The sequence below is a fragment of the Strongylocentrotus purpuratus genome, unplaced genomic scaffold (genome assembly GCF_000002235.5).
Source record: "Strongylocentrotus purpuratus isolate Spur 01 unplaced genomic scaffold, Spur_5.0 spur5_scaffold_6, whole genome shotgun sequence".
Classification (NCBI taxonomy): Eukaryota; Metazoa; Echinodermata; class Echinoidea; order Camarodonta; family Strongylocentrotidae; genus Strongylocentrotus; species Strongylocentrotus purpuratus.
Window position 1 is genome coordinate 35,667,454 of NW_022145612.1, and position 14,659 is coordinate 35,682,112.

The 14,659-nt window shown below is 36.0% G+C and overlaps 1 protein-coding gene across 1 annotated transcript in view; it reads right to left on the bottom strand.

Annotated features, from left to right (window-relative positions):
• LOC755128 (ankyrin repeat, SAM and basic leucine zipper domain-containing protein 1) overlaps positions 1-14,659 on the bottom strand; it is a 63,847-nt gene that overhangs the window by 20,192 nt on the left and 28,996 nt on the right. The window contains exons 3-4 of the mRNA XM_031000338.1: positions 8,923-9,051; positions 8,099-8,210 (exon numbers count right to left, since the gene is read on the bottom strand). Of these exons, the coding sequence (XP_030856198.1) occupies positions 8,099-8,210; positions 8,923-9,051 (241 nt within the window). The remainder of the gene's footprint in view (positions 1-8,098; positions 8,211-8,922; positions 9,052-14,659) is intronic.

Genomic DNA, 14,659 nt, shown 5'->3' on the forward strand with positions numbered 1-14,659 from the left:
TCAACCAATCTCAGGTTGTCCTGTTCATCAATACTATATTACTTTGATCAATCAATAGTTAGCCGGTGTCCTCAAAATATCCCAGATATATACAGATCGCTAAAACATAGAGACGTACCACTCCGAAAATCACTTTGAAAAACAATGGAGGTGGTTCATGAACAGGTTCCCCAGTAGAAAAGAATGGTATATCACAGAATAAACTATAATTTACAGATCTTTCATATGTACTGATTTACTGTAAAGCATTTTAGCATAGAAATGTTAATGAATTATGTGAGTGCTTCAGATTTGCAAAGTTTCATGCTGAAAATTAATTGAATCACAACTGACACAGTTTTCAATTGTGTCCATGGCTATCCTGTTCATGAACGTTTCTGATTTTTCTAGTATAAAGTATTTTTGTTTAGTGGGTTATACATTTTGTGACAAATAACCTTTATCTCATCATTTCCAGACAGCATGTTACTATAAACTGGCCCATATATGACCCAATGAAGTCACAAAGGCAGGAAGGATTTCAGAGATAATACTAGTTCCTAGCACCAGATAGTCATGTCTGTCAATTTTACCTAATTGATCCCATCTTATGATTATTTGTATTTCTGTGTAATACACCATTAGACAGTAATCATTGCTCTTTGTGGTAACCAACATTTTTGTTTTCATGACCTTTTATGGAAACATTACACAAACCCTAAAAGGTATACATGACTTGACAGTGCCCTACATGCATTAGCACCAAAGCAAGGAGAGTCACGTGACAAACTGGCATCATACTGAAGTTTGCTTTTACACTGCAAAAAATCAGTAAAACTTTGGTAGACGTTTCAAAAATCCACATTCAAGGGTGAATTTTTTATTTTGATTTTGTTGTTATTGATGTGTTTGCCGGTTTTCCGGTTGTATGAAAAATAAAAATGCCCGCAGATATCACACTTTGTTGAGAATTACTGGTGAGCACTGAGCACCCGAATGTGAGAAAAATCAATGACTTTTTGTTGCAGTGTAAATGTAGCTATTATTGTTGTAAATGCAACATGTTACACTTGAGGATTAAATCTACTCAATTGAGTAGATCACCCAAATCACATATTTTCTTTCTGTCATTTGTACTTGATCAATGTTCCATGAAATATGCTTGATATGCATAAGACATTCAGGGTAATCCAACCACAAATGTGCTTTCTTTCTCTTTGAGAATCAACAAAGCCTTATTACATTAAGAAAGAGCATGAGTACTGTGTGTACCATGCTAAAGTGAAACAAGTTGTAAGTGAACTGCTTTGATCTGGCACATCATGATAAGTCCCTGGACACCTCCGCCCACATAAAACATTTCCGGGCTGGTAAATTGGCAACATTACTGCAGCATTAGATCAGCAAATATTGTGGTTAGAAGGAAAGAAGAAAAAAGTCAAAGGATGTATCAAGAAGGAAGCTATAATAGTCAATGTATGGGGATTTAAACATTCCCAACAAAGAACACAACAAATCCTTCTACTACTCAGTAAATTTTATGAACATCCTCTACTCTTAAAATCGATGGTTAGAGATAAATATGTAATCACCCATTTAGAAATTTATAGCTGGCTATGACTTATTATCAAGACTACCTTCTCAATATTGCTACTTCCCACCTACCAAATAAAGTTTCCTTCTATTTTGAAAATCTGGAGCAGGGCTCTCACTTACTGTAAAGGTAAAGACCAGTATTGGAAACGCCCCAATTTCAAAAATTGAAATGGAAGCTCCATTACCAATCATGTGAAAGAATATGTTTTGACTAATACATAATGATACAAGATTTGCCGGGAAACCGCCTACTAATTGATGTATTTGGTAAATTAGTTGATCTATTGATGTGTGAGAGATAAACTCACATGTCATGCACATGTGCGTAGTCCCATCTACATCTTTCTGTGTACAGTGTTTGTAACTTTACCAAGACTTTGCCAAATTTCTTATTATTTTGATGATTCCAGAACCTTGCAATACACACAAATTCTTATATGCTAGACGATCAACCTTTTCTGGTTGATTCCACAACGTTTCTTTCACAATGCAATCGCATGACCAGAACTCAACTTCATCTTTAAGTCAAGTCAACGCCACTATAACTCGACAATGGGATGATACACTAAATAGCAGGGGGAGGAGTCTTGTTACATTCATATATTGAACAATGTGTGATGTTGCAATTTTATTGATGAATTGCAAACTCTTTTTTTTAGGGGGAGGGGGGGGGTCCTATATTTGATTGTATTTTTATAGCTCGTATATTTGCCTTTCCTCTTTAAATATGCTTATTCTTTTTGCTTTTTGATGACATATTTGAATTGACACATGTTATAGAAATCTACAATGCACACAGTTGGAGTAAATATGCCTGAACATCTCTTTCTCAATATTAAGAAATGGACCTTGTTTCAATGTATTTAATTCTAAACATTGAACTAGAAGTGTGATATTTGATGAGCAAGCATTGGGCCAGCTTTCAAGAGAATATTTAGGTTAAAGGAATCTAGGTATTCAAATCTATTGTGAAAGGCAATTTTTAAGAGCAGTATGGGTTTCAATAGATGACTGATCTGTGCACACATGCATAGAATTGAGAGATGTGGACAATATATTAAAGGGACTGAATTCAGAAAGTATTCATTCTGCAGGTTGTCAAAAGGACGGATTTGTTACACATTGATTTCATTGTACTAGTTCAGATTCTAAATTCCTGGGGGAGGGGGGGGGGGGGGATGGTACTCAGATTTCATTCGGACCCATATGTCCTAATATGTGAGTACCCCCCCCCCCCCCCCCCCCCCCGGGCTAAATTCTTTTAAAGAAAAGCTGCTGTCAGCTTTCCTTTCTTTCCTAGACATCACCAGATAACGAATAAAGCAACATAAATAATCCAAATGCAGATTCCAATATGTCTCCTCTATTGACATCATTCTATGCTAAAAGCTTTCAAAGGAAGTGGAGAATCAAAGCAAGACCTAGAAATGTGGCATTGTTGTCAATTAACGAAGCAGTATCACTGAGAATAAAACTGTTTCCTCTATGGGATGATCTATAGACAGGAGGGGGAGACAATATACAAATGTTTGAAATATCAGGATAATTAATGAAGAAAAAACATATGGTTCAGCTGGAAACATACATTGTACATTAAAAAAATAGACATACATGTAAGGAGAGGAGAAGAAGGAATAGAGAGAGAGAGAGGGAGGGGGAGGGAGGGAGAGAGAGAGAGAGGGAGGGGGAGGGAGGGAGAGAGAGAGAGAGAGAGACAGACAGACAGAGAGACAGACAGAGACAGACAGAGAGAGGGAGAGAGAGAGAGTAGACAAGAGATGAAAGAAATACTGTTGGACTGTCTATGAAAAAAAAAAATTATTCATGACCCAAATTGTTATTGTGAGAGTATGGGTGACAGGGTCACTGTAACTTGTAAGGGGCCAGATAGGATGATGAAATGAAGCAGGGGCTTGTAGTGTCAGCCCTCTCATAAAAGATGGGTCAGAGTTCATATCCAAAATATGTCAAGTCTTTATGACATTTCTGAACTTAAACTGGGTGCCATGTAGAGAGGAAACTTTACAGAAATAACATCCCCTCATGAAATACCGCATTACTCCAGTGAAATGGTACACACAAGAATTACACTAAAGATAAAATGTGTAAAAGGAACATTTCCTAAACCAAAGTTGATTCCCTGCACAGTACCCAATATCCTACCCAAATACTTGCTTCATTTGTCTACACAGACCTGTATATATATCCTAAAATGGGACTAACACAAGTCATCCACATTGATTTTGCCAAGCTTTAGCTTTCAGCAAATAATCTTCTGTGTTGAGATATTAAATTAAATGTCAAAAAAATAAAGGTAAGAGTAATATATTTATGGTGTAAGAGAAAATACACTGACCATGATATGAGCTTTTCAATCCTTAACAATTTGAATCTTATTGGTGTATATGTACTGTATAGCTTTTAGGGGATAATTCCTTTTTTTCTCCCACTTCATGTATATAAGACCCCTGTTACACATACGTCTGAAAGTGGACCGAGGCCGGCCCCGGAGGCGGCTCGACGTATGTGTAACACCAACTTTTTTTGAAAAGCCGGACTGAGGCCAGGTGGACTCAGCCCACCTCTGGATGTGGTTTGAGGCCGGCCTCAGTCCCGCAATCAGTAGGTGTAACACCAAAGTGGACTCGGGCCCGGCTTATAAGCGGAAGTGACGTGACCTGTCATCATACATCAACATAATACATCGGGGCGCTTGCCACCTTGCTATAACTTTCTCTTTCTGTCTTTCCTTATGTTATTCTTTGTTTTTATCATTCTATCACTTTCTCTTTCTGTCTTTCCTTTTGTTATTCTTTGTTTTTTCCTTCCATCACCTTCTCTTATGTTATTCTTTGTTTTTATCATTCTATCACTTTCTCTTTCTGTCTTTCCTTATGTTATTCTTTGTTTCTTCCTTCTATCACCTTCTCTTATGTTATTCTTTGTGTTTATCATACTATCACTTTCTCTTTCTGTCTTTCGGGAGTCCGCCCCAACGTCAGCTCGTGAAAAGGCGACGTGAGGCCGGCCTATGTGTAGACGCAAAATTACGGGCCCGAGATCATGTGTAACAGGGGTTTGATGATCTCGAGGCGGCTTCAAATTGCAGGCATGAGGCCGCCTCCGGGCCTGCTTTAAAAGCCGACGCATGTGTAACAGGGGTCTAACTTGTTTTTTTTTTTAGTGATTGGTCCTCTTCCAATGTGTTTGCTGTCTATTAAACAAGGCATACTAAAACAAAAAAACCTTGGGATATTGTCTGCAAGCTTGAAGTTAATAAAGTTCAGCAAGTTCAATTTCCTTGCATGAGCACTTTAAGTTCTATGGCTTCTGTTGTGCATTAGCACTAAATTATTTATGGCCTTGAGAAGCATTAAGGCAATCCTGCCAGCATTCAATACATAATCTTGCAGGATTTTCATACAATGTTGGCAGAATAGCACAGAATTCATGATATGGATCAGATATATTAACCACAGCTTGATAAGGATTTAACTAACTAAAGACATTAAGCCTCTTGTTATGAACTTAAAGGGAAGAGTTGTTATCTTTGAAATATCAAAGGACATAGGCCTATATGAAACAATAATGCAAAAGTCAAGTAAAATTCAAGAAATAAGGTGCAATGATATCCATTACAAAAGCCATTTCCTAAAATCTTCTAATTATAATAATAATAATAATAATAGTTCAGTTCTTGTATAGCGCATAATACGTCATGAAATAACATCTCTATGCGCTTCCAAAGAGCTTTGGACTTTATTACCCTAGCTTTAGCTCTGGCAGCCTTATCAGTGCACAGTGCATTTCAAGGAATAATCCTACCAGGTACCCATTTACCTCAACTGGGTTGAGTGTGGCAAATGTAGACCAATGTCTTGCCAAAGGACATTAGTGCCGCGGTGGGACTCGAACCGCGGACCTTGTAATCGACAGTCCGGTGACGTATCCACTCGACCACAACACCTCTACGAATTATGTACACAAAGCTAAATCAAAAGTAATTTAGCATTTAAATCAACTTACAGGGAAGGCATGGTCCTTGAAATATCAAAGAGCATACATGTAAACAGCCGTCAGCTATGGGAAAAGTAAAGTATTAATATTCAAGAAATAAGGTGTCATGATATATGATGATAAACTATATAAAGTATGAATAGAGTTTATCTGAGATATAGGATTCTAATCTTTCCTCTAAAAACAGACCTGTTATGACTATCAGGTCAATCACTGTTATGCCTGTTGTTTTTGTTTTCAATATAAAAGGAGGTTCCACATTATATAGAGACAGTCTGATATCACACTGACTAGCGGACAGGAAACCAAGCTAGGGCTCTCATATCTACCAGCTTTAGCTGATAGCCATTTCCTGAGCTAGTTCCAATGAATAGCACTGCTGAAAAACATTTGGCAAGCTACCATACCAGGCATCAACATCTCAATCTCAGCAAGTCAACAAAAAGGATAAAGTTGGAGTAGCAAGTGACAGAAGTGGAGATAATGAAAGAACAGATATATGTAACACAGAATTTGAAAGAATTTCTATGAATAGAAGACAATATATTTTTTTTTATTTAAAAAAAAAAAAATCGCAAATATAGAAGGAGTAACATTCAAAAGCCTTTTAATATGCAACAACACAAAAACGCGCTTTAAAAATACAAGTCTTCGTTTGTTGACGATCAGCAATGCACAATGAAGAAAAAACACTTCATGCATGGCTGATCGTCAACGTTACAAAGTTAAGTCTTTTATCAACTCTGTTTGTTGCTACGGCAGGCAGCTAGTGAAAATGAGTTTGTTTAATAAAATTATGGAAATGCGAGCATTACTTTAAACAAACGGAACTTTGTTATTCCTGGCTCGTTTTTCCTGATTGAGGTGTCATATGAAAGGGCAGAAATTGAAATTTCTAGAAATTTGATTTTCTCTTTGAAATTCAGATATCGTTTTGCCATATGACTTTTTGGTACCCTTTCTTCAAATTGTTTTTTATCACTCATGCATGAAATATGCATCATATGAATTTCATAAAATGAAAGAGGAGGATCTATGCTTTACAAATATGTGTCATTTAATAATTATATTTGTGAATAAGTTATGATAAAACATCAATAATTCTTGGTTTCGTTTTTTGGGGGGACGCACTGTATAGGAAATTACTTTTAGATTCAACACCTTATACTTCTCAATTAAAAAAGTACCTTGCTGAATATATCCCATGTCAAAGAATTGATCCTAGTTCCTATTTAAGTTCTCACAACCGTTGTAGTGCCAATGTTAACAAGAATATGCTTCTGGGCTGCCTACCTAATCAAAAACTGTTCAACTCCTTCTATGCTGTAGCTGGCAAATTCTTGAGCTGAACTAACCATTGAACTGAATTGGACATCTTACTCCTAAAAGTTCATTTACTGAAATGTTAGTGAATTTAGTGGCACAAGAATGGTCAAGTGCACATGATCCTAAGTTGGACTTCCAGGGAATAACATGGGTCTTAAATATTTGTGATCTTTTTTGTAGGACACTGAAGGGATTCTCTACCATCTTATCTTCCATGAAACAAAGTTTAAGAAGACACAAATCTGAAGATAAGAACCTAATCAGTGCAGCAGCCGGACAGTCAAATTGCACTGTGATGAATGATGTGAAACATCAATGACGCTTATGTGCTGTATGACTGTTTCCCTGATCCAAGTATATGTACCTGACCCATCTGAGCCAACAGTATGGCAGGGCCATATCAACACTTACTGGCAGAATTTTATTTCAACTTTTGTTTGGCCAACCCTTATCAAAAAGGAAATGTTCTAATTGAATGCTTGCACAAGTACTAAGTTGTGGTAAAATGTATAAGTCTGGGAGGACAATCAATAATTCTGACTTATACCTGAGCATTAATTTGGATCAGATTTAGGTCAAAATCAGAATATTTTGCCAACTCTAGTACGTTGGATGCACAGTGTGAAGAAAGTGCTTGCCAATTGACATACTTACTTGCTTTATATTTTTGCCAAAACAATAATATATTCCTCCCCAAAATGACAGATGTTCCTCATGAAAAATCAAAAGTATAATCTTCCCTCAAAAACAGATAAGTTGATCAACCAAAGATATATTATTGGCCCAATGATATATTGTCCTCCAAGACATATTCTTGCTCAAAACACAAAACACAAAACACAAGACTGTCCTCCAAGATATATTCTTGCTCAAAACACAAGATTTTATTGCCTACATAAAATATATGTCATTCCTAAAATGGACAGATTTTCTCATATCAATGACATACCTTTTAACAGCACATCTACTTCCTACAATGAAAAATTAACAGAAGAATTAGTTTGATCACAAGACATTTTTTATAAATTGAAATAACAAATTTTCTTCCTTTATAGCCAAAAAAATCTTGCCCTATGAGCCAAAAAAAATGTACATGTCATTGTTGCCAAGAGCTGTAAAAGCTGAAAAAATAAATGAAATAGAAAGAATACTGAAAAACATGATGGAATCCTAGACTTACTTTTCATGAGTATTGACATCTGCACCACGGTCAGTAAGGAGTGTCAAGCATTCTAAGATAGAGTCCTCAGCCAAGTTACTGGAACATACAGACATCAGAGGACTGTACATAACTGAAACAAACGGAGAAACATAGGAGTTATTGCTCTATAGTCTGACATTATTTGACCGGCACCATTCTGTACACACTCTAACAAATTTGTCTACCACATATTTAGGATGATGGTAAACCCAATTGTCTATCTTTCATTTTGCTTTCTTCTGGTCATCTTGTAGAATACTGTTTTGTCTATAGTGACCAGCAGATGATGAAGGATGGACATTTGCTAATTAAAGGTACCATAAACAAACGATACTCCAGGGCATTTTGTGTACCCGGTAGCTCCTTCAGAACAAGCAAATCACCAATATAGTAAAGAAGAACTGTACAGTGTTTTTTATGTTTAGATTGATTTTGATAACTTATGCACCACATGAACATTGTTCAATGATTTGCTAGATCTCCAAACATTTCCAATAAACCTTGACTTTATGACCAACTACAAGCACAATCTTCAATTTTCATGGAAAAAATAGAGAAAAATGAAAAGTTAAAGAAAACAAAACAACAACAATAAAACGAGAGCGAAGAAAGAATACATACATGTAAAAGTACTAAAAGAGAAAAGATAAACAGAGTCACTGATGTATGTATCCCGTTCAAATGGAAGCAAATATAGGCCCTACAGCACAATTAAATGAATGAACTTCTTCAAGAGAAAAAAAAGAGACTGAGATAAGAAAGATAGAGAGGTTGAAAGAAAAGAGGGACTATGATCTACTAACATGATGCCTTGTGGAAATCTGGATTAGCTCCTTGATCTAGAAGATATTTGACCATCTCAGCTTGCCCACAGCTGGCTGCATACATGAGAGCTGTCCAGCCTGCCTTTAACATGCAGTCCACTTCAACACCTGAAATCAACACAACAATCATCTTGGTATTATTAAAGTTAGCAACTGACCATAGTTCATTTGTGCAGAGCCTAATACAGTAGGTACACATGTATTATACTCTGTGTAAAAGAGTTTGAGTAAAGTCTTTGGCAGATATGACACGATAAAACCACATCGGTTTCTATGACATAAAGTGTAATAAGCTTCACATTTCTGTACCTTATAACATAGAGCTAACAGAATATGTGAGAGCTTTTTTTGAGGCGGTTTAATTACTGCATCATATCTACATGTAAAAGAGCCGACTTGTGGCTCTCAACAGAAGAGTTCTCCTTTAGTGTACATACGGTAGTCTTCACACTTTCAGAGCTGCCAAAATGTTGGTATTGCATTAAATGCTCTTATATTTAACATCATTATATTCTGAAAGCATTTACTACACATATTTATGAAGTATGAAGAGAGCTATCATGGAATAATGAAGATAAAATTTTTTAAAAATTCATAATCTCAAACTTTACGGGGGGTTTATATGTTTGCTGACTTCTGTGAAAAAGTACATGTAGATTTAATAATAATAATAATAATTTTTTTTTTCTTCCATTCATTTCGGTTTATTGAGTCAAAATTCCATGTTAAAACAGTCGGGAGACTGATACAAACAAAGATTACAAAGTTCAAAGAAATGAAGAGAAATTACAAATACATCAATATGGAAACGATCACATAGATTAGTTCAAGGGATAAATTAACAATAATAACAACGGAAACTTCAATATATTGCACATCATTCTGACATTAGTGTACTATACCGTGTGATTAAAAAAAAAAGTTTACACCTAGAAAATTGCTAATTATTTTAATAGTCATCTATGACCAGTAAATTATTAAACATCTTATGAAAGAGCGTTTTATCCCAAATCATTTGGTACCATTTTTGTGTGGTATGTGTTCATGCTTGGATAAACAGGAGGCATTGTTTGCGAGAGTGCAAAAATTGACTTGCGTCAAAGTGATGCCTACAGTATGTGATATGTTGGGATTAAAGTGAGTATCAGAAGAGATGCATTACATATTTTTGCAGAAGCAAAGTCACATACACACACACATGTTTGTTGATATTCAATGTTTGACATTTGATATGTGTGGCATGATTAATTTTGTTAGGGATGTTATTTGGATCTTCAATGACCGAATTAATACCCAAATCCAAATTGTTTTATTCAAACATTCCATAAGCAACTTTGGCGCAAGTCAATTTTTTGCACTCTCGCAAACAATGCCTCCTGTTCATCCAAGCGTGAACACATACCCCACAAAAATTATGCTAAATGATTTGGGATAAAACACTCTTTTATGAGATGTATAATAATTTACTGTTCATAGATGTTTATAAAATAATTAGTAATTTTCTAGGTGTAAACATTGTATATGTATATGTAAAGTTGTTTCATTAATATATATGTAGGAACATGAGTATTACAAAAATATATATTTATTTAAGGAAATTAAGCCATGTGTATTTTTAGGGCACATGTATATCTATCATGTTACTAAAAACATGTAGGCCTATAGTAGGCATTCGTGGGGTAAAAAGCTAAAACTACATGGAAGAATTGGGCATTCGTGTTAAAAACGGGAGTTCCTATATCGTTGGGTTTTACAACGGGGTAGGTATAGTAGATGAGCACTTCTAAGTATTGAACTGCGGTGAGAGACGCATTGATGAGTAGCAGGTAGACTTGTGGAGACCATGCCCAAAGCGCAGAAGGAATTCATTTCTGTGTTCACACAACATAGGCAAGTTGAAACGAGCGAGTCGTTCTGTAAGTTCGTTCTTATATAGCGCATTTCAGGACCACAGGCCCTCTCAAAGTGCTTTACAGATATATCATTAACCCGGTCATCGTATTTAGGCTTACTCACACACTTAATCTGCAATATTACTCAAAAGGGGGTATTGAAAATATCATCATTTAGAGAGAGAGAGAAAACAACAAAATAGATAACCAAAGAGTGAAACTCAATAAACAAATATTTAGAGAAAATAGCTTTCTGTAGCCTCTTAATACCTTCAAATTATATTATCCTATAATATTGGATAAACTAACATGTATGCACTTGGTAGAGTAACAAAAAAAACATGCAATTGTAAAAACTGGATTAAATGAGAAGTAATTTAAGCTGAGAATCTAACACCTTCTCTATCCCATCTCATGATGATTCAAGTCCTATCTTACATCTATCCTCCCCATCCCTCTCCTCTCTCTCTCTCTCTCTCTCTCTCTCTTACACACACATACACACACACCCCCACACAGACACACACAAGAAGAGGGTCAACCCTAGAGATACAATAGTTTGGTTCACACGACACTCCGTTAAAGTGTACCAATCACCAAAAGATGTTTTGCTCTTGGTGGAAGGGGTTCTGTGTGCCTAAATATGTGCCTAAATATTCAAAATATGAGCTTCAAATACTACTTCTAAAAAGAGGTAAAATTTAATTTAAACTACATTCCCAGTGAACTGTAAAATGTTTTGTTGAGTGGACTAGTTAACGCACTCGCATAAACATGGCTCACACAGACAGAACCCAAGACCACTTGTGTTCCGTGCAAGGCTGCAAGCAATATGCGGGTTTCAATGTTATCCCTTCTTTTCTTCATACTCCTTAACCATTTAATATATGTCAGGGAAAGTATTGTGAGGTTCATTTTTATATATTCTAGCTATTTACAAATTATTTTCCAGGTGATTGGTACCATGTGAACATAGCCAATTATGATTCACATCATAAAGACAAGCAGGAAGGAGAAGTAGAAACAGGTGGTATCACACGACCCTGGTTTAGATGTTATACATGCTGTATGCCATTTCAAAGATGACTATCAGCCTTTTCACACACAGCTAAAATTCATCGTATCTAGAGATGATTAGAATCACTCAACAGTTTTAAACATGTTTATAGACAAAATTTCCCAGTGTGAACATCGTTTATACGATGTTGGGATAGATACAAAGTCGCGATGCATACGCCCCTAAAAGCAGGCTGCAGATACGAAGTTCGTATCTAGTGAGCTTGACATTTTGTGTGTGAAAGGTTATTCGTGTTTAAACGTGTTTCAGACGTGTTTAAACTGGATGGAGCATGCGCTTTGATTGATGTGACATGACCTTCAATGCGCAATCGCACTACTGCGCATTTTACGAGCAGTAGTTAATCACGAAACGATTAACGATCACACCGAAATTTCTGTGTGTGAAAGGCTCGTGATTAGTTTAAACACGTTCGAAACACGTTTATACTAGTCATGTTTATAGAATTTTAGCTGTGTGTGAAAAGGCTGCTACATGTACATGTACATGTATCGCTTAAATAGAAACTTAAAGATAAAGTTGCGTTCTGGTCATGCGATCAATGCGATTGCATTGTGAAAGAAACGTTGTGGAATCGATCAGAAAAGGTTGATCATGTAGCATATAAGTATTGGTGTGTACTGCAAGGTTCTGGAATCATCAAAATGATAAGAAATTTGGCCCAGTCTTGGTAAAGTTAGAAGCACTGTACACAGAAAGATGGGACTACATGAACATGAGGCATAGAAATCCTTCCCGATTTGTATGATGTTTCATGCCATATTTAGAATATTAAGGCATTTATAGAGCCATATGCTTTTCAGGGAACATTTTTTTATCTGATGTTCTTCCACACTTGCATAATACAATGATAACGATCTCAAAATATTTTCACCTTTTCCCAGAGCTCAACCTTCTCTTTAAATCTATTGTCTAACATCGTATTTGCGCTAGGGTCAATTGTCCTGGAGCATGTGCCGGATCTCTGACATGATTCACACTTTTTCCAGGAAGAGCATTCATAGATCAAGAGATTCATCCAGCCATCCTAGGAGTCTACACTAAAGCTTTAAAGCAACCATCATGTGCAGGAATCTGATCTTGGAAAATTAGTGAGTTAGCATGACAACCAGAACATAGATTCTCCAGCAATTCTGTATGATGCTTCACTCCAGATTAGAGATCTTTTCAATTGAGACAATATGATACCAGAAAGAAAAGTGGCCCAGCTTCGGCAATGGGTTTTGAAGTATCGGTGTTGCAATGTTATTTAATAAACGTCTATGATCCGTACCCTGTCCAACAGTTCAAGCATCATTTAAATTTCTCATTCAGGCTTGCACATGATATTTTTCCATTCAACAGAAATAAACATTGCTCAGTCTATTCTGCTCTAAATCACTTGAAATGGACGATTAATTTTTGTTAATGACATCAAACAAGAGCTCTTATCTTCCTGTTTACAAGAGTACCACTCTATAGCAGCACAGTTTTACCATCATGCCACTTGATCTCAGAGACTGGAGACTTTCTGGCGCTTATACTTTGTGCACTTCACTCTCCTTTACTTTCATTCTTCAAGAGCTCATAGTTTCAAAATAATTAACAACTAATATATTCCTTCAAGATCAGTGCTCTTTCACTTGAAAATGTGCAAGAGATTTAATCAAACTACATCCTTCTAGTGACCACCGGAAGCCCATAACACTCCAATGTGATTTTCAGACTTATATTTTTTAGTTCTTCACTATTGTCAATCTGTATAAGGAACTGTAATAATTACCTCTCCAAAGACTATTGATGATTAGATTGCCAACTTCTTTATCATCTACAGGCCAACTTCAGAATAAACAAGAATGGGAAGGGGCTAGGGGGCTTTAATATTCAACTTGGGTTCTGAGTCTGAACCACATAAATGTACAACATACATGTACTGACATAGCTTAGTGATAATGCACAAAGTTTACTATGAAAAGCTTGTATTAAAGGTAAAGACCAGAATTGGAAACACCCCAAATTCAAAAAATGAAATGGAAGCTCTTATTACCGATCATGTGAAAGAATATGTTTTGACTACCGTAATACATGATGATAACAATTTTGCCGGGAAACCGCCTACTAATTGATATATTTGGTAAATTAGTTTATCTACATGGTCTGTCGCGCACGTGTGGGGGTAGTCCCATATACATCTTTCTGTGTACAGTGCTTGTAACTTTATCAAGACTGGGCCAAATTTCTTATCATTTTGATGATTCCAGAACCTTGCATTACACACCAATACATGTACTTATATGCTAGATGATCAACCTTTTCTGATCAATTCCACAACGTTTATTTCACAATGGAATCGCATGACCATAACTGGTCTTTACCTTTAAAACATTTTGATGATTTTGTATAAAAAAAATATCACAATGTTGAAGAAAAAAAAATGTATCCTTAAATATTAATTTTGCTTCCATAAGATACAAGCAAATGCAAATAAACATACTCCCATCTCTTTCGCTTTCTCTCTCTCTCTATCTCTCTCTCTCTCTCTGACTTCCTCTTCTCTTCTGTTCTACAGATCTCATCAAGTAAACAGTATCCATTCTTCTTCCAGTTTCATTTTCATTTTCATGTTGCAACTGTTTTTTTTATACTGGTATTCTAATTGCCTTGTGAAGTTTAGCAGAAAGAGTACATGCACATATTGCTTCGTAATTAACATTGGTTTCTGGTGATCAAATGGATGATCAACTCAAAAATAGTACTTTACTACATG